The 26,174-nt window shown below is 30.0% G+C and overlaps 2 protein-coding genes across 2 annotated transcripts; both read right to left on the reverse strand.

Moving 5' to 3' along the window:
* Positions 1-1,098: 1,098 nt before the first annotated feature.
* Positions 1,099-24,075, reverse strand: LOC121122719 (uncharacterized). Its single transcript, XM_071894019.1, has 3 exons — positions 24,061-24,075; positions 9,586-10,012; positions 1,099-1,284 (listed from the first exon to the last, which is right to left on the reverse strand). Exons 1-3 carry the CDS (start codon positions 24,064-24,066, stop codon positions 1,169-1,171), a joined length of 549 nt encoding a protein of 182 aa, XP_071750120.1. The 5' UTR covers positions 24,067-24,075; the 3' UTR covers positions 1,099-1,168.
* Positions 20,516-21,143, reverse strand: LOC121122780 (cuticle protein 8-like). Its single transcript, XM_040717827.2, has 2 exons — positions 21,138-21,143; positions 20,516-21,068 (listed from the first exon to the last, which is right to left on the reverse strand). Exons 1-2 carry the CDS (start codon positions 21,141-21,143, stop codon positions 20,586-20,588), a joined length of 489 nt encoding a protein of 162 aa, XP_040573761.2. The 3' UTR covers positions 20,516-20,585.
* Positions 24,076-26,174: the final 2,099 nt, after the last annotated feature.

The following is a 26,174-nucleotide window of genomic DNA, read 5'->3' on the forward strand; positions in this document are numbered from 1 at the left end:
GTTAAGAGTAAGATATTTCTTATGGAAAAAATATATTCTTAGAAATCACTATGCTAATCTTACACACAAGACGTTAATCACCTAATTTCAGAATGAAATTATACATGTAAAAAAGGAATGGAAATAATAAAAAGTTGATCTTGAAAAACATCAAGGATTACAAAAACATTTCTAATTAAAATTTAACACGTAAGCTTTATACTGAATGAAATATTTCCGTTTTCTCGAAGACCATAATTTTAATTCGACCTAGCCTCTTAAGTAATGAAGTATATTATCTATGATTTTCATTTTATATAATTATTCAATCAACTACTCAGAAGGACTGATATACAGAAACTAATTAACAAGTGTTGCATTTAGATTGAAAATTCATAGTTATATGTTGTGGTAAATTAATTAGGTTATCACTTGTAATTAGAATAAATAATATTTTTTGAGCAAAAAATAACTTAATATGTTATATTATTTAATTAAGAACAGCTAAAACTTCGTTCAATTGGCAAATTTATAACAAAAAACCTAATTACTATGACATGCAAAAGGATAATTAAAAATGTGTTTTCCATTTTCGGTAATCTTTTGCTTGATACGAGGTCTAAAGGATTTACAGCCTTGTTGAAACAGGAACTCAACATAATTGGCCTAAGCTTTCATCCAAGGTATGATTTGGTAAGACAGGAGTTCACTGTACCTCTAGGCATCAACCCTTTACTTTGGCTCAAATAAGAGGGGGAGGCATGACACTGCCGTTTATCCTAACTACGGCAAGTGTCATGATGCGACCAGAAATTCGATTTTAGAGACGTGAAACATTAGCTCTCTCTCTGTGGCAAACTATCCATTTTTCTAGATCTTGTGGGACCTCTCACTTTCAAATTGAAATAAACGAGTTAAATGCTTTTCTTATTATTCAGGAAGTAGTTAAAGATGGTCTGGATTTACCTGGACGACCCTGTAATTGTAAATTCCTCTCACTAATGAGTATTGCCAACTGATTAATCACGTTAGAGAATCATTAAAAGCCACTTAATTCTGTTGTAAACAAGATAACTTTTTTTACGTGTTTACAATAACGACAAGACAAAAGAGATGAAATTAGTTTCAAATAAATTTATTTAGGGCTAAAAATAAATAAATAAACTAATAAATATTATCAGAATGAAGCTTAAGCGTGGTAGACGGGAGCTGGCTTGTAGGGAGCTGGGGCAGCGTGGTAGACGGGAGCTGGCTTGTAGGGAGCTGGGGCAGCGTGGTAGACGGGAGCAGGCTTGTATGGAGATGGTGCAGGGTGGTATGGCTCGTATTTGGCCTCTCCGGAGTAAGTCACGTCAGCAACATAGCCAGAGTAAGCATCAGCAACGTTGTAGGAAACAGTTTGGATGCGACCGTCGGGAAGGGCAACAGAGTACTTTCCTTGGGTGGAGTATCCATCACGGGCCTCATCAGCTCCAAAGTTGAGTCCAGCATATTCATCACTGACGCCATATTGGTATTGGTATACAGCGGGTTCTTCCTTGTAGGAAGGAGCTGCGTGGTATGGTGCAGGAGCTGGGTGATAAGGAGCAGGGGCTGGGTGATAGGGAGCTGGTCTGTAGGGATCAGCAGGAGCAGACATGGCGACAGCCAAAATAGCAGACAATGCGACGAAAGACTGTAAAAAATGATACGGTTAATTCATTATTCACATTTGAGGTTTTGATTTCCATTAGTTACTTACCTTCATATTGATTGAATTGGAGTTAAAAACTAATGTCTTTATTCTTGATACTTTGAGTATTTATACGCATTTTTAAAAGAAAAAAAAGCACCACGAACGCTGACTTTATTTTTATAAGGCGTGGAGTACAACAAGGCAACACTATTATCTGTTGACGCAGTTTTTTTGTGGGAGAAAAATCACTTCCTCTCCATAATTATCCTACTTATTTTAGTGGATCTTTAGGTCAAATTGATATATATTTTCAAAAAATGACTATCGATTAATTAAACAATGAAACATTTTTTTATTTCCTATAACTATTTTAGCAGAATCATTTTTTTTTTGGTAATAAAGTAAAAATAATAACTTTTCTTTATTTAACTAGTAGAAATATTTAGTTTTGAATTAATCTTATTAAGGAGTGATTTTTGAACTAAATTAACATGGGGCATTTATGAACTGAAAATCTCCTCTTAAAGCAGAAAAAAAATATTGCAAACTTATTTTTGATTCTTGGTTCAAGTTTGAAAGTCTATTCACGACTGCTTCAAAATTTGAAGTTAGAATAAAATTTTATTTTATCAGTATTTAAGTACATCTTCGATAAGGTAAATACATCAAAGTGATCAGATTTTGATATTGACCGAATTGGTTAAGGTCTAAATATGTAGGCTGTGTGAGATATGTAGACAACATTTCAGAGTTATTAAACTTTTACTAGCGTTGGATTGGTTCACTCAAACACAGCACGATATTAAGCCTTCCTGCTCCCCTATGTAGTAATTGATCAACTCCATCATCCTGGAAAGCAAGAAATTGTATTTGACTCTTGTTTCATGGTCTTGCACACTGTTCAGGATACAAACTGAGGAGGATATTGAGCCAACAAAAGCAAGGTTAATATATTTTCAACGATTGTATCTGCAAATCATGTTTTTTTTTTAAAGTTTAATAAATCTTTAAAAATTCCATTTTATGTTAATTTAAAGTAGATAAATCAAAAGAGCCGAATTTGTTTTTATATCTTGTATTAGTGATGAGTTGGTTGCCTTTTTTTTTCGCCTGCAGGTATCACATCTTTTGAATTCTGTAACTCGACTGACAAAATTTTATCTGACTTGTCTTTTAAAGAAAATTGGACAAAAATTCATATTCTTATATGTTCCATTCTCCAATTAGATATATTTATTAGATTATTTGAAATTCAATTTTTTTTGTAAATTGTATTAGATTTCATAAATCAATAATCACTACTTAGCCAATTTGCCCCATAATTGTGACAAGCAGACCCAAAAAAATCCCAACTTTATAATTTATTTTACAGCTATAAAATTGATGCCAAAAGTTCCAAATTGTATTTGATCTTTGCAAATAAAAACTTAGATATCCGTATCATTTCTAAAAGCAAAGTGGTATGCCAAAATATGAACAACCGATTATAGTGCTCCCTGTAGTGATGAAAATTGTGTGCATAATGGGCGAGTTAAAAAAGTAAAAATTAAATCAAAATGGTAACCTGGACAATTTGAAGAATGTTTTGGAGGAAATCTGCTACAATCAGCTGTAACAATGAAGGAGGGGTTAAGGAAATAAAAAAGGACATTGGGAAGAATTAATCCGACGTCTATCCCCAATTCCACTCTTACTCCATCAAACACTTTCAATTATAATTAGGCAACAAATCTTCAAGGTAAAATTCCATGTTTTAATAGATCACACGAGCGTTCAATCAGGTCTTTAATAAAATTGAGTTTATTTAGGAAAATAAATTCATAAACCCAGGAATAAAATAATAATTACAACCTGTAAGGAAAAAAAATTCCTTCTTCTGATTACCAATATAAAAAAACCGGTTTACCTATAAAATTAAGCCAAGCGTTAATCCATTGCTTTGAGTATTTATACACATTTTTTTAATAAAAAAAAAAAACCCATTTATGTAGACTTTACTTTTTTAGGGCGTGGAGTGAAAATAAAGCAACACTAAGATTTATTGACTCAGGTTATTAAGTTGCAGATAAATGTACTTCCTCTCCACAGTTATTCAACTTATTTTGTTTATCAAATAGATATCCATTTTTTTTATAAATGTCTATAAAGAAATCAAGAAAAAAAAGATATTTTACTTCTATATTCAATATGAGAAACGTTTATTATGGTAATGAATTCAAACATACTATTTTCTCTTATTGATAAAAGTAATCAAATAGGAATGATTACACAGGGGAATGAATACTTATTTTATACAAATGAGTTCAATCCAAAAAATAAATTTTTCTCTGAGTGCTGAATCCAAAACTTATCTCAGCTTTTCTCTCAGTCATCTGATTTCTGAAATATCTGTAATTATAATAATTTGGGACTATTATTATTAAGAGTCATTTTTTACCCTTAGAACAGTCCACAAATTAAAATTAGGATAATTAAACCTTAAGTAAAAGTCTTTTTTTTTATTATAAAAAGTGTTTTATTGATTTTGTATCTTGATCTGAACTCGATATATTTCCATTTTTATGCTGAAAAATGATGAGGATAAATGATTATTTATTCAACTAACAATACACTCATCCAAAAAGTTGTATATGTTGTTTTCTGCCGGCCTTTGTACTTCACCATGCTTGCTCGGGTGTGTCCTTATAAAAATATGGATGAATTATATTATAGAAGAATATAAGAATGGCAATAAGATTTATTCTTTAACCTAAATAGGAATTACAGGGACATTTGCTTTCTCCATTTGTATTTTAGTAGAAGTAAAGTATTATTTAATAAATGGTTTATATGGAAACATATTTTGAGATAAATAAGTATACATTAAATATTTAATCATAACCAGAGATGTTCAAAAAGCTACTATAAAAGGAGCTTTTTGTAGTTGCTAACTGATATAGGAAGAGTGCTTCCTGCTCTTGTATATGTTTGTATTTCCAAAGCTGCCATAATTATTCTTTTATTCCTTTCTATCCTCACTTCGTCATCACAAAGTCAATGGAGTCCAAAATTAAATTAGGGTTGTCAATTATTAAGGAATAGGTAACTTGTGAGAAAGGATATCTTGCCTTAGACAATATTGCAAAAAATATGGTAGATGCAAAAGTTACTTACTTTTCATTGGACTCGGAGTATGATGACATGTACTCGGAACCAGAAAGACCTGGAGCATAAGGACTCAGACTTGACCAGAACACTGAAAACAACTCTGAGGATGAGATCATTAATCTTTTCTTTAATTATAATTAGTATTTACTATTTAGAATTAGTAATTAATAATTATTTATGGAATATGAAGAGGATCTAGATGAAGATGTGAAATAATTATTTGTAATTATGAATATTTGGGCAGATAGGAGTAGCATATTAAAAAATTATCTTAATATTTGGTTTCTAATATTAAATGTACTATGTAGGTTTTATTGATGGTACCCACGGCATGTATGTATAGTGGCCTCATTCATCAGTACACATTTAAATTTATTAAATAAGGGCAATTTATCAACAATCCAGTCAATGAACGTTGAGATTACCATTTCCTATCAGTTCTTTATTAATCTTTGAAAACACTACTTTATTTTTGGACTCCATTGACTTTGTGATGGTGTAGCAAGAAGAAATGGCGTTATCTGTATAAAGTTCCATAGATTTTACAAATTTTGGATGCCCAGCTTAATGGAGTGGGGAATTGCAGGAAACATGAATCTTTTCGTATCCAATATAAAATTAAAAGCATCTTGACTTGATTCAATTATATCCTTTGAAAAAAGCTTCAATTTATGATCGTGAATACAACATTTTTTATACTGCTAAAATTCAAATTTAATATGAGGTTGGATCATAAAATTACACGAACCACATGACAAAACTTAGGAAGCCTTGTCATAATTCTAAACTTTTTCTCCTTTATTATCGGCAAAAACGGCATAGAAGTGTATATTCATATATTGTAAAATTGAATATTATTTAATGTTAAAAAATTCTATATAATTGTTCTAATTATTTGTTTTTGTTACATGCATAATATTTTCTTTAAAACTATTCATAAGAATTATTCATAAAAAAGTAAGCAATATTGAAAACTTAAGTACAATAAGTTTTAGAATGGATACATTTACAAAAATTAAACATAATTTTTTTATTTTTAAACTGCGTATCCTTTTTATTTAATTTTTAATCAAATTTTAGAAATTTTCATTATAATTATGCATTTAAACAGTTTGGTTTGTGTTTTTTTGGGTCTTGATGATTAAAAATTTGAACGGGTAAGTAAGTCATTCAACTTTGATAAAACTGAATAAGATAATGGATGAATATTGTAACCATTCTTCTCTTTACAACATTTGTTGGCAAGTTATGACAGAAACTCTTTGAATTTAGAATCGAATTCCAAGTAGTTCTTGCTATGTTTTTTCTATATACGGAGTAGGATGTGTGTTTCCTTCCTTTCTAACCCTCTCAAGGCTGCTCACAGATAATTTAATCAAAGGTCCAGACAGTTGAGCTGCTCCTCCACGAAATACTCTTCAAATTGTCAGGGTTATCACGGTATTTTTCAGTTTAATTTTTTACCATACCAGTGGATAGCATTTTGAACATCTTTGATCATAAATGAAATATGAAGAGCTGAAAATGTGAACAACGCTTTTGTTGTATTACTCCTTATTTATCACTAAAGTCCGGTCCAACTCAGTCTTGATCTGCTTCAGTTCAGTCATGCATATAAGTATTAATACTTATAAAGGTATGTCCTTCATGACGACAATCTATTTTTTTTTTTTACAAGACATAATAAATCTTCTTAATTGGATAAAAAGATTCTTTTCTTTAACTGTGCTTCTGCGTCGTTCGATGGATCCAAAAAGAAGAGTCCACGACTTTTCTCACAAATCCAAATTCAATAATATCTTTGTTTAAAGCCTTCTGGAATCTATTTGCTTTCATAAAATCCATCAAAATATGTAATTGTGTGTTCAGTGTTGCACATTTAAAGCAGCTTACTTTTTCGCCGGCAATTTTTTAGTAAAATAATAGTGCAATAAAGACTTGTTGTTGATATGAATTGTAAATTTCCTACATTCTAACCTCAACACTATAAAAGATAATTTTGAATTAAAATAGTCCTGTAATAAATGTCTTTAGATGTTTTTGGGGAGTTTATCTATTTATTTTCTATTTGTATATTATGTCATTAGAATTATATTAATTAAAAGAATTGTTTTATTGTTTAAGATATTATTAGCAAAGTTATTTTAATTCAATTTTCTCTTTCATTTCATAAATATTCAATTAATAGACTAAGAATAAAATTTATATATGATCAAATAAGAAAATGGGAAAATTGCTTTATTTATAAAATCATTCCTTGCCTTATCTCAGGTAAAATTATTTTTATCTTTAGAATCATTATCTTTTATATTATAAAACAAAGATTTGCCATTCAAAGTCAAAATGAGTATTTACTATTTAGTTTTTTTTTAATAATCACTAAGTAATTTGAGAGAACTGATTGATAATGAGAACATTGGAAATATGATATTTAAATTTTCTTTAAACATAGATGAATACTTTTTATTTTTATAAAATACAACTGCATTTATATGTATTAATGCAATGTTTTCCTAAAATGAATATTGACAAATGATCCATCATGACGGAAATACTTTATATGTTAACAGTAAGAGGCCATTAAATTTTAAGAAACAAAGGTTCACAAACCATTAAAAACGCATAATCGATAATACTTTTAGCGGAAATAATTTTTAAGAGGAGGATGCACTCTACAAAGTGTCCATTCTAATTATAGGTTGCTTAAATCAATAGCCTTAATCTGACATATTTATCCTAAATTACAATCAAATGGACTCTTGATTCTCCTGTGAGTCTATATCTGATGTTGACAAATGCACAAAGACCAAACTAGCCTCTAATGTGTTTGGGGCTTAGCATCATCCGGAAAAAAACTAATTGGGTTGCCTGTTGGATATGGACTGGCGGCCAACTACTGGATGGTGTTTAAGGAAAATGTGGTCCCATAGATCACAAAGACCACTTTCCATCAAGGCCACCCACCTATTTCAGCAGGACGGGGATCTCGCCCATACCAAAAAAGATGGGTACCAACATGATCCAAAAACCTTTGATCAATTCAAATAATTACTGCATTTGGTGGAAAATTGAGAAGCAGGCTTGGAAAATCCACCACCCGAATTTTGATAACTTAAACACATCTGTTAACCAGCAGTGGAGGATCATCAAAAATGACTTTTTCATGTATGAAAGGTCCTCTGGAGGCTGTCATTGAGGCTGATGGTGGCCAGATTCATATTTAATGTGCATTGTAATTGTAAAAATAAAAAATAATTTTTTTATGTAGAACATCATCCTGATCAATTATAAGATATTTTATTGACTACTTAGATGTAGGTCTCAGTACTTTGTCTACACCCGGTACGTATATTTATAAATGTAGAATTTGCATATTGTAGGTATACTGTACAAACTTGGAAATAATAAGACACATTTATCTAATTAAACTTATGCAACTTCTTAATTTATCACTTTTGTAATTGAAAAATATAAAAATTTTAAACTTAAAAGAGAAACATAGATATCCATAAGTGGTCCGTCAGCACAAAGCAATACTTAATGATTAATGATCAGTATTTTATAAATCATAAAATTTCAGTCTTTCTGTAAATCAACCTATTTTAACAATGTATATAAATTACTCCTGCTTTAATTTTTATTTCCAATGTCATCTAATTTATAAAAGCAATTATTCATGCTTACAGTTATTCCAAAATATTCCAAAGATTACTTTCATCATAGTTTTTAAACACAAAATTCAAGAAATAAGTGATGTTTTTAAATTAAGCATCCATCTAATTTTATTTGTCATTTGATTTGATACCTGTCTAATCTGATAAGGATTGGAACATTAATGACTTTAGACTTAACTTAGACATAGGGTAAAATACTTGTAACTTGATCCTACTATTAAATTAATGATTATGACAAATCTAGAGAACCTAAACACTAAAAAGTGAAAGCAAGATCAAATGTAAATTTAATTTGATTTTAATAATAGTTATTTTATATAAAATATGATGTACATAGAGCTAATAAACAAATCTTTCTTTTATTTTTATTTAAATAGTTATAGTTCTTAGATTTCGAGCTCATGTAAAGTCATTGATTGAATTATCCAATAAAAGATTATATGCTGTCCAGCTCACTTAGAAGATTTTGAGTCCAAGTACCCACGTCCAAAACATTTGAGGATTATTGGGCAATAACTATGTACATATATCCTCTGATGATCTATAGTTTCAGATTTTTTTTTCATTTTGGAGGAGGAATACCACATCTTATTGTAGCTGAAATTTTTATGTTCTAAATATAGATTTAAATCTAGTTTTTAATTACCTAGTTGAAAAAAAGTCCTAACATTAAAAAACTAAGAAAATACTGTATAAATACTAATAAATATCACAGAAATACTAAATTTATGACATCTCATAATTTTATCACCATTTGACCTAGAATACTAGAACTTTTGTGGTATTTAATAAGACCTTTAAATATTTTGATAAATCTGTTTGATCAGGGAAAAATTACAGATATGCTCCCTGTATTTAAAAAACAAAACAATTTTATATAAAATGCAAATACAACTACAAATCAAATATATAGTTTATCATGGTAAAAAGGTTTATTAAACATTTGAACCTACCCTAAACAATAAAACAATGAACATTGACTCACAAATAAGAAAACCATACATAATTAGTTTCAAATAGATTTATTTAGCATTAAAAATAAATAAATAACTAATAAATATTATCAGCATGAAGCTTAAGCGTGGTAGACGGGAGCAGGCTTGTAGACAGGGGCAGGCTTGTATGGAGCTGGGGCAGCGTGGTAGACGGGAGCAGGCTTGTAAGGAGCGGGAGCAGGATGGTATGGCTCGTATTTAGCCTCTCCAGAGTAGGTGACGTCAGCAACATAACCAGAGTAAGCATCAGCAACGTTGTAGGACACAGTTTGGATGCGACCGTCGGGAAGGGCAACAGAGTACTTTCCTTGGGTGGAGTATCCATCACGGGCCTCATCAGCTCCAAAGTTGAGTCCAGCATATTCATCACTGACGGCGTATTGGTATTGGTAGACTGCGGGATCTTCCTTGTAGGAAGGAGCTGGGTGATAAGGAGCGGGTTTGTAGGCTGGAGCAGGGTGATAAGGGGCTGGGTGGTATGGAGCAGGTGCTGGGTGGTCAGCAAAGGCAACAGCCAAGAGAGCAGACAAAGCAATGAAGGACTGTAAAGAGAAGAAAAAAATGGTGAATTCAAGGTCAACATTTGAGGATTTGATTCTTATTCATTATTTACCTTCATGTTGATTGAATTGGAGTTAGAATACTAATACTTTGATTCTGGATGCTTTGAGTATTTATACATACGCATAAAAAAAAAAATTGACGCAGACCCTGCCTAAATATTCATTGTTATTGAAGGGCGTGGAGTGAAAGAGGGGAACATCACCGACTGTATATGCAAGTTTATTATGTAGAAGAAACATTCACTCAAGTATTTATTTTCCAATTGACACTTACATACATATCAACATATCAAATTATAAATATATATTTATCAGGATTGTATGCAAACGGTTTTCTATGTAATAATTTCTTCATATTATGTTTACTTTTATGTATATTTCTCTTCTAGCAAATGAATTCAAACTATGTATTAAATAGTAAACTACTTGTTGTGGTGTTGTGTTTATTTTTATTTATAGGCTAATTCTCTAATTACTCTATTATTATTGTTATATTCATTTGATTTATACTATTTAAGATTGCTTTAATTTTGAATTGCTTAATATGTCAAAATGAGCATTTTTGGTGATACTTTTTTTTCAAGATCTTCATATTTTTAACATATAAGGGCGTGAATATCAACTGAATCCAAATTAACACTTTTTCTATGTTTTCAATCCAGTCAATGACATCAAAACTTGACATTATCCATGATTTTTGACAATTAAACAGAAAATAAAATTGTCAACTTAGATCATCTTTGAACAGTGATGTATTTTAATTCAATATTGTTGCTTATATAACCTCTGAATAGCTCTAAGCATCTATAAAATCGTTTAATCTGGAGGATTGCCAGAATCGAAAAATTCAGTTCAAACATTTTGTTTCAGGGTTAATAATATTCAAGAGAGAGGTTGTTAAAAATTAAAACAATTTTTGCCTTTGACTCAATTATTCGATACTGATATGTATCAGACACGTGTAAATTTGATTCGCCATATCTTGTATTATCTGAATCAATTTTGAGATGTTTATAAATCTACATTTGAAGACTGGATTGTTAAACGTTGCAACTGACTCTACTGTCAAAGTACGATTGCAGCTTTAAAAAAATCGAATTATAAATTAAACCATTATAGGCAATTATTATTTAAAAAGTTAGAAACAAATAAGGGATCTATTTCATCTGTTAGTGATTCAAGTTAGATATTTTTATGCATAAAAAATGAAAAAATATCAATAAGACTCCGATAACAGCTGCTTAATTAATTAACCTATCCCTAGTATCAGTAGCTTCAAGATGTTAGTTAGAGATATTTGATTAGAAGAAATAATTGTGATTAAATTATTGGATTAGATTTAATATAATTATATTTACATATTCAGAGTGGTTCATTTTGTACTTATGTATATGAACAAAATTTAATTTCAAGCAAAATATATGAATTTATAATATAATTGTCATTATTTATGATAATTATAGAAGCAATGTAGACGTTCCCCAATATTGTACCTGAAGTGCCTTTTGCTGTTCCCTTACACATTGGACCTTTGCAACTAGGGATTTGAGCTAATAGGAGGAGACCATTGGTGCCTCTAAAGCTTATACTTGGAGCTCATCTGAAAAATAGATAAAGACTTAGTCAATATGACAAATAAATTATAAACAAGGTAGATAGCCATTTAGTCTAAGTTTCATGTGTTGACTACTTACCAGTTAAATATTGGACACTACTCTTTCCTTTATCCCTCCAAGGACAGCTATTATTTCATCAAAGAGATCACTCCTTCTATTCCTTTGTTGTATTTAGAAATGTTTCCATGACATGTCAGGTTCTTATACAAATTTTTAATCCTATTCTCCTGGCCTTAGAAAATGAAATATCTTTGAAACTATCTTTAAAATTTTGATAAAAGTAAGATATTTTTCATGAAAAAATATATTCTTAGAAATCACGATGCTAATCATACTGACAAGACGTTAATCACCTAATTTCAGAATAAAACTATATATGTAAAAAAATGAATGGAAATAATACGAAGTTGATCTTAAAAAATATCAAGGATTACAAAAACATTTCTAAGTAAAAGTTAATACGTAGGCTTTATACTGAAGGAAATATTTGCGTTTTCTCGATGACCATAATTTTAATTCGACCTAAACTTAGTAATTCAGTAGATAATTTTTGCTTTTCTTTTTAGATAATTATTCAGTTAACTACTCAGGACAGGTAAACAGAAATTAATCAATAAGTGTAGAATTTAGAAGTGGGAACATTAGGTCTCTCTCTGTGGCAAACTATCCATTGTTGTAGATATTGTGGGATGTGTCGAAAGTCTATTGTTTCTCATTGGAAAAGATGATTTGGCTACCATGGGACATCCAATCGCTTAGCACTTTTCTTCCATAGAGAGCCTGTGTGGCATTCATTTTGTCTGTAAGGATATGTATTTTGTAGAGGCGGTATGAATTCATCATGAGGTCCGTGTTTATGCCCTTGGAGACTGCTGCTCGTCTTACCAGGTGCTTTTTGGCAACAGCGTGAATTAAAGTAAAAAGCGATGACTTCAAGGAACAATTAAGGCCTAACACGAATATGGAATTGTTATTTTCTTTTTATCACTCTGGGAATTGTGAGCTTTTCTATTATACGTTCATCCCTCCTTCCAGTGGTTGCAAACTTCGTAGACTGTGTTTCTGGATATCTGAGCAGTTTATTGATGTACGCTTGGCTTTTTTCCCGTGCAACAAAATTGGATGATTGTCTCATACATTGTAAATACTTGTCTTCAATTGAAAGTTTCGCAACTAACCTCTCACTTTCAAGTTGAAATAAACGAGTTAAATGTTTTTCTTATTGTTCAGGAAGTAGTTAAAGATGGTCTGTATTTACCTGGACAACCCTATATATGTAAATTACTCTCGCTAATGAGTATTGCCAATTGATTAATTACGTTAGAGAACCATTAAAAGCCACTTAATTCTGTTCTAAACAAGATAGCTTACATGTTTACAATAACGACAAGACAAAAAAGATGAAATTAGTTTCAAATAAATTTATTTAGCGTTAAAAATAAATAAATAAACTAATAAATATTATCAGAATGAAGCTTAAGCGTGGTAGACGGGAGCTGGCTTGTAGGGAGCTGGGGCAGCGTGGTAGACGGGAGCAGGCTTGTATGGAGATGGTGCAGGGTGGTATGGCTCGTATTTGGCCTCTCCAGAGTAAGTCACGTCAGCAACATAGCCAGAGTAAGCATCAGCAACGTTGTAGGACACAGTTTGGATGCGACCGTCGGGAAGGGCAACAGAGTACTTTCCTTGGGTGGAGTATCCATCACGGGCCTCATCAGCTCCAAAGTTGAGTCCAGCATATTCATCACTGACGCCATATTGGTATTGGTATACAGCGGGTTCTTCCTTGTAGGAAGGAGCTGCGTGGTATGGTGCAGGAGCTGGGTGATAAGGAGCAGGGGCTGGGTGATAGGGAGCTGATCTGTAGGGATCAGCAGGAGCAGACATGGCAACAACCAAAATAGCAGACAATGCGACGAAAGACTGTAAAAAATGATACGGTTAATTCATTATTCACATTTGAGGTTTTGATTTGCATTCGTTACTTACCTTCATATTGATTGAATTGGAGTTAAAAAACTAATGTCTTTATTCTTGATACTTTGAGTATTTATACGCATTTTTTAAAAGAAAAAAAGCACAACGAACGCAGACTTTATTTTTGTAAGGCGTGGAGTATAACAGGGCAACACTATGATCTGTTGACGCAGTTTTTTTGTGGGAGAAAATCACTTCCTCTCCATAATTATCCTACTTATTTTAGTCGATCTTTTAGGTCAAATTGATACATATTTTCAAAAAATGACTATCGATAAATTAAACAATGAAACATTTTTTTTATTTCTTATAACTATTTTATCAGAATCATTTTTTTTTTTGGTAATGAATTAAAAATAATAACTTTTCTTTATTTAACTAGTAGAAATATTTAGTTTGAATTAATCTTATTAAGGAGTGATTTTCAATATGAGAAACGTTTATTATGGTAATGAATTCAAACATACTTGATAATTATTGATAAAAGTAATCAAATAGGAATGATTACACAGGGAATACTTATTTTATACAAATGAGTTCAATCCAAAAATAAATTTTTCTCTGAGTGCTGAATCCAAAACTTATTTCAGCTTTTCTCTCAGTCATCTGATTTCTGAAATATCTGTAATTATAATAATTTGGGACTATTATTATTAAGAGTCATTTTTTACTCTAAGAACAGTCCACAAATTAAAATTAGGATAATTAAACCTTAAGTAAAAGTCTTTTTTATTATAAAAAGTGTTTTATTGATTTTGTATCTTGATTTGAACTCGATATATTTCCATTTTTATGCTGAAAAATTATGAGGATAAATGATTATTTATTCAACTAACTATACACTCATCCAAAAAGTTGTAAATGTTGTTTTCTGCCGGCCTTTGTACTTCACCATGCTTACTCGGGTGTTTCCTTATATGAAATATGAATGAATTATATTATAGAAGAATATAAGAATGTCAATAAGATTTATTCTTTAACCTAAATAGGAATTACAGGGACATTTGCTTTCTCCATTTGTATTTTAGTAGAAGTAAAGTATTATTTAATAAATGGTTTATATGGAAATATATTTTGAGATAAATAAGTATACATTAAATATTTAATCATAACCAGAGATGTTCAAAAAGCTACTATAAAAGGAGCTTTTTGCAGTTGCTAACTGATTTCGGAAGAGTGCTCCTGCTTTAGTATATGTTTGTATTTTCAAATCATTTTTATTTATTCCTTTTTCGCCATCACAAACTTTGGTCCAAAATTAAATTAGGGTTGCATTTTAAACAGTTTGGTTTGTATTTTTGGGTCTTGATGATTAAAAACTTTTCATTGAACGGAGGTACATGTCGGAACCAGAAAGACCATAAGGACTTCAACCTTGATAAAACTGAATAAGACAACTCTGGATGAATATTTAACCATTCTTTAATTATAACAACATTTGTTGGTAATTAATAATTATTTATGGAATAGAAAACTCTTTGAATTTATTTGTAATATGATATTCCAAGTAGTTAAAAAATTATCTTATATTTTTTCTAATATTACAAAGTAGTTTTATTGATGTGTTTCCTTCCTTATCTAACCTCTTTCAAGGCTGCATTTAAATTGATAATTTAATCAAAGGTCCAGACAGTTGAGCTGCTATCAGTTCTCCCTGAAATACTCTTCAAATTGTCATGGTTATCACGGTATCTTTTCAGTTTGATTTTTACCATACCGGTGGATAGCATTTTGAACATTTTTGATTATAAAGGAAATATGAAGAGCTGAAAATGTGAACAACGCTTTTTGTTGTATTACAACTTTATTTATCACTAAAGTCCGGTCCAACTCAGTCTTGGTCCGCTTCCGTTCAGTCATGCATAGAAGTTCTAATACTTATCGGCAAAAAAGGTATGCCCTTCATGACGACAATCAACTTTTTTACAAGACATAATAAATCTTCTTATTTGGATAAAAAGATTCTTTTCTTTAATTGTGCTTCTGCGTCGTTCGATGGATTCAAAAAGAAAAGTACAAAACTTTTATCACAAATCCAAATTCAATAATATCTTTGTTTAAAGCCTTCTGGAATCTATTTGTTTTCATAAAATCCATCAAAATATGTAATTGTGTGTTCAGTGTTGCACATTTAAAGCAGCTTACTTTTACGCCCGGCAATTTTTAGTAAAATAATAGTGCAATAAAGACTTGTTGTTGATATGAATTGGTAAATTTATCTACATTCTAACCTCAACACTATAAAAGATAATATTGAATTAAAATAGTCCTGTAATAAATGTCTTTAGATGTTTTTGGGGAGTTTATCTATTTATTTTCTATTTTATATTATGTCATTAGAATTATATTAATTAAAAAGAATTGTTTTATTGTTTAAGATATTATTAGCAAAGTTATTTTAATTCAATTTTCTCTTTCATTTCATAAATATTCAATTAATAGACTAAGAATAAAATTTATATATGATCAAATAAGAAAATGGGAAAATTGCTTTATTTATAAAATCATTCCTTGCCTTATCTCAGGTAAAATTATTTTTATCTTTAGAATCATTATCTTTTATATTATAAAACAAAGATTTGCCATTCTTTGAAGTCAAAATGAGTATTTACTATTTAGTTTTTTTAATAATCACTAAGTAATTTGAGAGAACTGATTGATAATGAGAACATTGGAAATATGATATTTAAATTTTCTTTAAACATAGATGAATACTTTTATATTTTTATAAAATACAACTGTATTTATATGTATTAATGCAATGTATTCCTACTAATGAATATTGACAAATGATCCATCATGACGGAAATACTTTATATGTTAACAGTAAGAGGCCATTAAATTTTAAGAAGCAAAGGTTCACAAACCATTAAAAACGCATAATCGATAATACTTTTTAGCGGAAATAATTTTTAGGAGGAGGATGCATTCTACCAAGTGCCCATTCTAATTATAGTTTGCAGAAATCAATAGCCTTAATCTGACATATTTATCCTAAATTACAATAAAATGGACTCCAAGATCATACTAGTAATATTGTACAAGAATGGATGAACTTCTCGTCCAAAAACTTTTGACTCCGCAGAGCCTAGATCTCAATTCAAATAATTACTGCATTTGGTGGAAAATTGAGAAGCAGGCTTGGAAAATCCACCACCCGAATTTTGATAACTTAAAGACATCTGTTAACCAGCAGTGGAGGATCATCAAAAATGACTTTTTTGCCAATGTATGAAAGGTCCTCTGGAGGCTGTCATTGAGGCTGATGGTGGCCAGATTCATATTTAATGTGCATTGTAATTGTTAAAAATAATAAAAATAATTTTTCTTATGTAGAACATCATCCTGATCAATTATAGATATTTTATTGACTAATTAGAGGCAGGTCATAGTACTTTGTTTACACCTGGTACGTACATTTATAAATGTAGAATTTGCATATTGTAGGTATACTGTACAAACTTGCAAATAATAAGACACATTTATCTAATTAAACTTATGCAACTTCTTAATTTAATTAATAATACAAAAACAAACTTATTTCATGACAGGGTTTTATCAATATTCTGATGATTCAACCTGGAATATTCTTTTTAACTATTTTTTTTTTTTTAAATAAATAATAGCAGTATGTTTTTACTAATGATTCGTAGAAAAAAAATAATAATATTTAAATGTTTCTACACTAAACAACACAATAATTTCTATGGACTCACTAATGACCTTAGATTTTAGATAAATTTCAAATATATATTTAATATAAATAATTAAATCAGTATGAAAATTAAGCTTTGTACATGGACGTTGGCTTGTAAAGAGGGCCAGGCTTGTATGGAGATGGATCAATGGGCTTGTTGGGAGTAAGGGCAGGGTAGGGGTGCTCTTATTTAGGCTCTATCAAGTAGGTAACGTCAGTAACATAGCCGGAGTAGGCATTATCATCGTTAACGGTAACGGTTTGGATGCAACCGTAAAGAATAAAAATAAATGGTGAATTCTTAGTCCACATTTCAGGATTTGATTTTCATTTGATAATTTTTGTACAATTATTGAGATATGTCTCCTACTTGCAAAGACGATGCGCCTAGTCTGCTAGAATAAACTGTAGTATTTTTTTAACCAATGACCAAATATTAGTCAATATTTCTTCTGAGTCAGTTACAAAACCAATAATCAATATAGATTTCCTCTAAATTATATTTTCTAAATTTATTTAGTATAAATAAATAAATTATGTAGCATTAGAAAATGAAACTTAAGCGTGGTAAACGGGAGCAGGGTTGTAAATAAGAGCAGTCCCGTAAGGAGCTGGGGAAGGATGGGATGGCTCATATTTGGCTTCTCCAGAATAGGTAATCTCCACATTATAGCCAGAGTAAGCATCACCAACGTTGTGGGATACAGTTTGGATAAGACCGTCGGGAAGGGCAACTGAGTACTTTCCGTTGGTGGAGTATCCCTCATGGGACTCGTTAGCTCCAAAGTTGAGTCCAGCATATTCATCACTGACAAAATATTGGTATTGGTAGACTGCGGGATATTTCTTGTAGGGCGTGGAGTGGAAAAGAGCCGTACTACGATTTATTGAGGCAAGTTACCAAGTGGATAAAAATGTACATCCTCTCCACAGTTATTCCATTTATTTTATTACCTCATATAAATATATAATTTAAAAAATGGTTATAGAGAAATCAATTAAACTAACAAATTTTATTTATAATCCTTTGATAACAGAACCATTTTTTATTGTAATGAATTGAAAATAATATTTTCTTCTTCTTTTATTCGGAATGGAATAATTCTTAGCTAATTTCTAAGGCTATATCTTCATATAAAAGTATATAAAAACCTGAAATATTCTCTTGAGTAATGAAACATTTAATGTAAGTTTTGACTCCTATTTGTAGTTTGAAAGCGCATACTGTATATAATATACATGCATTTAACGATTACTTGTGGTGTAATTCTTATAAAAATAAGCTAATCTTTTAATTTTATACCAATTTTTGTGTAATACTCATTTTTTCACAGGGTTTTTACATTTTTATATATAAGAAATACAAGAGATACTTATAATAATGGGATCTAGTTTCCTAGAATGCTTAACAGGATGATATATATGTAATAGATATATATATATATATATATCAATGTGTATTGGAAGCTCATTTTTAGTATCAAGGAACTTCACTTGGAATTGAGAATTTAAAAATACGAATGACTCCAAAATTAAAGGATAATATTGTAATAAAAACTGGAATATTTAAACATTGGCAAATTTGTAAATTATTTTTCTGGTAGTTTAGATTGAATTTTAACAGTCTTTTAAAACAAAGTCACCATTTTCTTCTATAGGTTATTGAAAGACTTCCAATCCTGAATACAGCATTTCCTTGGTGTGTTTGACAAATTTTGTATTAAACAACAAACAAAAGAACAACATATAATTGATTTAAATTCGGATGACCAATGTACAAATAGTTTTCCCGTATAGGTGATCCCATGTAACCAATTATTTGGAATTTAAGAGTTAATTTTATTAACTTGTAACAAATATTGTTAGTCTTCTTAATGATATCGATGATGTAGTTGACGGTGCTCTAAAAATGTTATAATATTTTTTTTTGGCTGCGCGTAGAGATCGATATTTGCATAAGGTTGTTTGCCAATTTTCCATTCACTTTAGAGAAAACAAACCAAATTTGATGCATCTTTTATGTGAGAAGAGAATCAAAGTATGGGAAGTTCAAATAGAGTAGGTATATTTTAAACAATACAAAGGTTTTCCAAAATATATGTCGGGCACAGTATTTTTTAATTCATAAAATTTCAGTCTATCTGTATATAAACCTATTTTAACAATATATATATATATACTCCTGGTTTAATTTTATATTTCAAATGGCATCTAATTTATAAGAGCAATTATTCATGCTTACAGTTATTCCAAAATATTCCTGAGATTACTTTCATTATAGTATTTTAAACACAAAATTCAAGTAATAAGTGATGTTTTTAAATTAAGCATCCATCTAATTTTATTTGTCACTTGATTTGATACCTGTCTAATCTGATAAGGATTGGAACATTAATGACTTTAGACTTAACTTAGACATAGGGTCAAATACTTGTAACTTGATTCGTACTATTAAATTAATGATTATGACAAATCTAGAGAACCTAAACACTAAACGGTGAAGGCAAGCTCAAATGTAAATTTAATTTGATTTTATAATAGTTATTTAATATAAAATATGATGTACACAGAACTAACAAGCAAATCTTTCTTTTATTTTTATTTAAATAGTTATAGTTCTTAGGTTTCGAGCTCATGTAAAGTCATTGATTGAATTATCCAATAAAAGACAATATGTTGTCCAGCTCAATTAGAAGATTTTGAGTACAAGTACCCACGTCCAAAACATTTGAGGATTATTGGGCAATAACTATGTACATATATCCTCTGATGATCTATAGTTTCAGATTTTTTTTTTTTTCATTTTGGAGGAGGAATACCACATCTTATTGTAGCTGAAATTTTTATTTTCTAAATATATATTTAAGTGTAGTTTGTAATTACCTAGTTGAAAAAAAAGTCATAACATTAAAAAACTAAGAAAATACTGTATTAATACAAATAAATATCACAGAAATACTAAATTTATTACATGTAATAATTTTATCACCATTTGACCTAGAATACTAGAACTTTTGTAGTATTTAATAAGGCCTATAAATATATTGATAAATCTGTTTCATCAGGGAAAAATTAGATATCTACAAATCAAATATATAGCTTATCAAGGTAGAAACGATTAATAAACATTTGAACCTACCCTAAACAATAAAACAATGAATATTGACTCACAAATAAGAAAACCATACAAAATTAGTTTCAAATAGATTTATTTAGCATTAAAAATAAATAAATAAACTAATAAATATTATCAGCATGAAGCTTAAGCGTGGTAGATGGGAGCAGCGTGGTAGACAGGAGCAGGCTTGTAGACAGGGGCAGGTTTGTATGGAGCTGGGGCAGCGTGGTAGGCGGGAGCAGGCTTGTAAGGAGCGGGAGCAGGATGGTAGGGCTCGTATTTAGCCTCTCCAGAGTAGGTGACGTCAGCAACATAACCAGAGTAAGCATCAGCAACGTTGTAGGACACAGTTTGGATGCGACCGTCGGGAAGGGCAACAGAGTACTTTCCTTGGGTGGAGTATCCATCACGGGCCTCATCAGCTCCAAAGTTGAGTCCAGCATATTCATCACTGACGGCATATTGGTATTGGTAGACTGCGGGATCTTCCTTGTAGGAAGGAGTTGGGTGGTATGGTGCAGGAGCAGGGTGATAAGGAGCAGGGGCTGGGTGATAGGGAGCTGGTCTGTAAGTATCAGCAGGAGCAGACATTGCAACAGCCAAAAGGACAGAAAAAGCAACAAAGGACTGTAAAAAAAAATATTATGGTAAATTCATGATTCAAATTTGAGGATTCGATTTCCAAATGTTACTTACTTTCATATTGATTAAATTGGAGTTAAAAAACTAATGTCTTTATTCTTGATACTTTGAGTATTTATACGCATTTTTTAAAAGGAAAAAAAGCACAACGAACGCAGACTTTATTTTTGTAAGGCGTGGAGTACAACAGGGCAACACTACGATCTGTTGACGCAGTTATTTGTGGGAGAAAAATCACTTCCTCTCCATAATATCCTACTTATTTTAGTCGATCTTTTAGGTCAAATTGATATATATTTTTAAAAAATGACTATTGATAAATTAAACAATGATACATTTTTGTTATTTCCTATAACTATTTTATCAGAATCATTTTTTTTTTTGGTCATGAACTACAAATACTAGCTTTATTTATTTAACTAGTAGAAATATTTAGTTTTGAATTAATCATATTAAGGAGTGATTTTTGAACTAAATTATTATGGAATTTATGAACTGAAAATCTCCTCTTAAAACAGTAAAAAAAAATATTGAAAACTTATTTTTAATACTTGGTTCAAGTTGGAAAGTTTATTCACGACTGCTTCAAAATATGCAGGAAGAATGGGATTTTATTTTATCAATATATATGTATATCTACGATAAGGTAAATACATAAAATTTATCAGATTTTGATATTGACCAAAAGGGTTAACTTCTTAATATTTAGGTTTTTGTGAGATATGTACTAGGGTTGGATTGGTTCACATTGTAGCCAAAATTCCTAATACTTATAAAGGTATGCCCTTCATGACGATAATCAACTTTATTTTTTCTTTTTTTAATATCTTCTAGTACTGACAGTCAAAAAGATCGGACGTACGACTTGTCTGGATCAAATTTATAAGGTCTAGAAAAGATTAAACAATTCTACGCAAGACAATGCAAAAAAGATGTACATAAATACATTTAAAAGTCAATATAAAAAGGTGTTTAACCAATGTATCCAAAGAATGATAATGTAGAAATTAATGACTTGACTCATTGACAATATAAATAAATAATATCTTGTTCCAAAAAAACTGAAGATACCTTTGAAAGGAGAGACATTTTCAACGATTGAGAGGACTGTGTCTGAAGAGCTTAAGGCAATACGAAAAAAATACTTATTGGAAGTGCTTCGAGTATTAGATTAGGTGTTGGCACAAGTGTATTGAATCTAAAGTGGATTACTTTGAAGGCGACAACATAAATAATGATGAATTAATTATATCTTTTCTTATGATCTTCTTCTTTTGAACGTATTATGCAAGGTGTTACTGGCAAATTAAAAAGAGCTTTTTTAAATCGTTGTGTCTATTAAAAAAACGAAGTTCTTCATTAAAATAATTTGATTTGTAGCAGGTAAATCACAAGAAGTTCTTAAATAAATCTATTGATTTCATTCGTTCATCCATTTAACAAGACATAATAAATCTTTTTATTTGGATAAAAAGATTCATTTCTTTAACTGTGCTTTTGTGTTGTTCGATGGATCCTAAAAGAACAGTCCACGACTTTTCTCACAAATCCAAACTCAATAGTATCTTTGTTTAAAGCCTTCTAGAATCTATTTGCTTTCATAAAATCCATCAAAATATGTAATTGTCTGTTCAGTGTTCCACATTTAAAGGAGCTTCCCTGATTGCCCGGCCTTTTTTAGTAAAATAGTTGCACAATAAAGACTTGTTGTTGAAATGAATTTGTAAATTTATCTACATTCTAACCCCAACACTATGAAAGATAAAATTGAATTAAAACAATTCTGTAATAAATGTCTTAAGATGTTTTTTGGGTGGTTTACCTATTTATATTATGTCATTGGTATTATATTAATTAAAAAAAGTTATTTTTATTGTTTAAGATAATAATAGCAAAATTATTTTAATTCAATTTTCTGTTTCATAAATACTCTATTAATAGACTAAGAGAAAAGAGTCCCTTAGATGGTCAAATAAAAAAATGGGAAAAGGAGTGTTTGCTTATTTATAAAAGCATTCATTGCCTTATATAAGGTAAAGTTATTATTTTCTGGAGAATCATCATCTTTTATATTATAAGACAAATGTCATTAAGTCGAAAATGAGTATTTACTTCATATATTATTTAATAATCACTAAGTAATTTGAGAGAACTGTTTGATAATGATAATATGCGGAATATGATATTAAATTTTTTTTTATACATAGGTGAATACCATTAATTTTTTACATAAAACACACTTATATTTATATGTATAAGGGAATGTATTTCTACTAATGAATATTGACAAATGATCAATCATGATGGAAAATAATTAATATATATATAATCTAGCCTTAATGCTACAAAGAAAACAATTTATATTGACTCCCTATATGATTGAAGTGTAAAAAATTAGTTTTATATAGATTTATTTAACATAAGACAGAAATAAATAAACTAATATATATTATCAGAATTAAGCTTAAGCGTGGTATATAGGAGCTGATCTGTAGGAAGCTAGGGCACCGTGGTAGACGGGAACAGGCTTGTAATAAGCTGGAGAAGGGCGGTATGGCTCATATTTAGCCTCACCGGAGTAAGTAACGTCAGCTATATAACCAGAGTAAGCGTCAGCAACATTGAAGGTAACGGTTAGGATGCGACCGTCGGGAAGGGCAACAGAGTACTTTCCTTGGGTGGAGTATCCATCACGGGCCTCATCAGCTCCAAAGTTGAGTCCAGCATATTCATCACTGACAGCATATTGGTATTGGTAGACTGTTGGATCTTCCTTGTAGGAAGGAGCTGGGTGGTAAGGAGCGGGTTTGTAGGCTGGAGCAGGGTGATAAGGAGCAGGGGCTGGTGGTAGGGAGCAGGTGCTGGGTGGTCAGCAAAGGCAAGAGCCAAAAAGAGCAGATAAGGCAATAAAGGACTATAAAGAAGAAAAAAATACTTATGTTACACATTTAAGATTTGATTTCCATTTGTTAATTACCTTCATGTTGATTGAATTTGAATAAAAAAACTAATGTCTTGATTCTGGATGCTTTGTGTATTTTTATGTACGCATTTTTATTCATAAAAAACGATTGAAGCAGACAGTGTTTTCTAGGGCGTGGTGTGAAACAAGTCAATACTATCGTAGACTGTTGAAAGAAAATGTATTTCCTCTATTTGATTTTACTCTTAGGAAGTAGATAATTATATTTTGTCGACCTATGAGCAGTATTTTCTAAATGAAATGTAGACTTGATTTCTTTATTCACCTTTAAATTTGATATGACTTGCAAGAAAAGCAATTAGTGTCATGATTGATAATTAATCTGTTTTCAATATTTAGTTTGTGAACTACATTGGTTGTTTAAAATTATTTATTGAATGATTTATTTACAATACATCAACTTGACCTTTTTTACATGCTTCATCCTAAGCTTGAATGTTGAATTCCATTATATATTCAGAATGAGTAATGATTATAATATTATGTCATACGAGTATGATAGAATTTGTTTTAAACTTATTAGGTGATCAGTTATAATGTACACATCTAGATGTGGTTATCTAACTTTTTCATAGTGTTGATTTGTGGAGGTTGAAAGAATAAAATAATATTTTGTTTACGCAGCTTGTCTTTATTCGAAGCTATCTTTACAGTTATGTATCATTGATAAATAAATATATAAAGAAATGCTTTCCAATATAAATAATATATGTAAGCACGATTAATTACATAAAAACAAAAAATTGAAGAAACAAACTTAAAGATGTATTTTTTTATATATACCTATTTCTTTCCCCCAGAAATCCCTTTCAACAATTTAGGATTTGAATTCTCAGTAAAGGTCTTTGAATGTAATTATATTTTTGATGTAGGTATACAGTACTTACATAGATTTAAAATACTTGTTAAATAATCTAAAAATATGATCAATAATGCATAATATTTTTTTGATTAATATTTAATAATTAAGAAAAAAGCAAAAAATTATTTTATGTAGTTTGTTTATTTTAAAATGGAAAAAGGGTGCTGGGGTATAGCTATCAATTTGAGAGTTTGATATAAATATTGGGAAAACTATACTTGATATAAGAGAGAAAGAGTTTGACATCTTTAATCAATTGCATTCTATTCATACAAATTATGTATTATGTAAATTGCATGAAAAATAAAATGTGTTATTCGCAATGTGTAAATGAATTGACATAATATCTACATATAAAAAAGGTTAATGCAGTAAAACATGTCAGAACATCAACATTCATTACATGTCATGAATAGTAATACAGCATTGTACATACTAAAATGATTTTTAGCATTTTAACGGGACAATGAGATGACGAATGACTGAATTGGCTGAAGCAAAACAGTATCTTTGAAGTCCCTTAATCCACATCTTGTTATGGTTAATTAAGTATCTGGATCTCCAGAAAGATAATTATTAGATGAAAGGGTATATCTAACTAGCAAATAAAACATCATATTTTCCACTATTTCGAGAAAAAAAAAGCTATCCAGAGAAACGTTCATTATTAATTTTGACATGCAAAATCATTTAACAGACAGTTGATTTTAACAAGGTCTATAATTCAACATGTTCACTCTAGCTTTCTCTTCACACTCTCCAAAAATCCTATCAATAGTAATAATGTATAATTTCTATATTAAATATAATAAATAACGTGTTTCTTGTTTAAATTTTAAAAAATAAATGGTAAAAAATTCTGTAAGTTTTTCCCTCTTATTTTTACCTCAAGTGTTTAAATATAAATTTTTAACCTTTCTTATTATTCTAAAAGTAATTAACCATTAGAAAAAAATCCAAATTTTGAACCACAATTGCTTAAAAAATTAACTTTTGTTCCTTCAAGTTAAATTCAAGTACACGTAATAAATTGTAATTAAAATTGCCATTAGGGACAACAAACACCTATGACCCCTCCTCAAATAACTTAAAAGTTATCATGACGGAACGACGAAGCTCAGTGGACAATCAATAAAAGGAACATTAAAAAAAAATTCAAAGAAACAAAAAAATATAATGAGATTTTAAAACTATATTTAAATAAATAAATAAGTTAAGATCATGTAAAAAAATTAAGCGTGATAGA

Source organism: Lepeophtheirus salmonis, unplaced genomic scaffold (assembly GCF_016086655.4).
Source record: "Lepeophtheirus salmonis unplaced genomic scaffold, UVic_Lsal_1.4 unplaced_contig_9994_pilon, whole genome shotgun sequence".
NCBI classification, from domain to species: domain Eukaryota; kingdom Metazoa; phylum Arthropoda; class Copepoda; order Siphonostomatoida; family Caligidae; genus Lepeophtheirus; species Lepeophtheirus salmonis.

What these genes read in the sequence shown, in the direction of transcription:
- LOC121122719 (XM_071894019.1), bottom strand. An exon ending in AGCTCCATACAAGCCTGCCC is followed by an intron (nt 1,285 to 9,585) that starts CTGTCTACAAGC and finishes ACCACCCTGCAC; the next exon opens with CATCTCCATACAAGCCTGCT.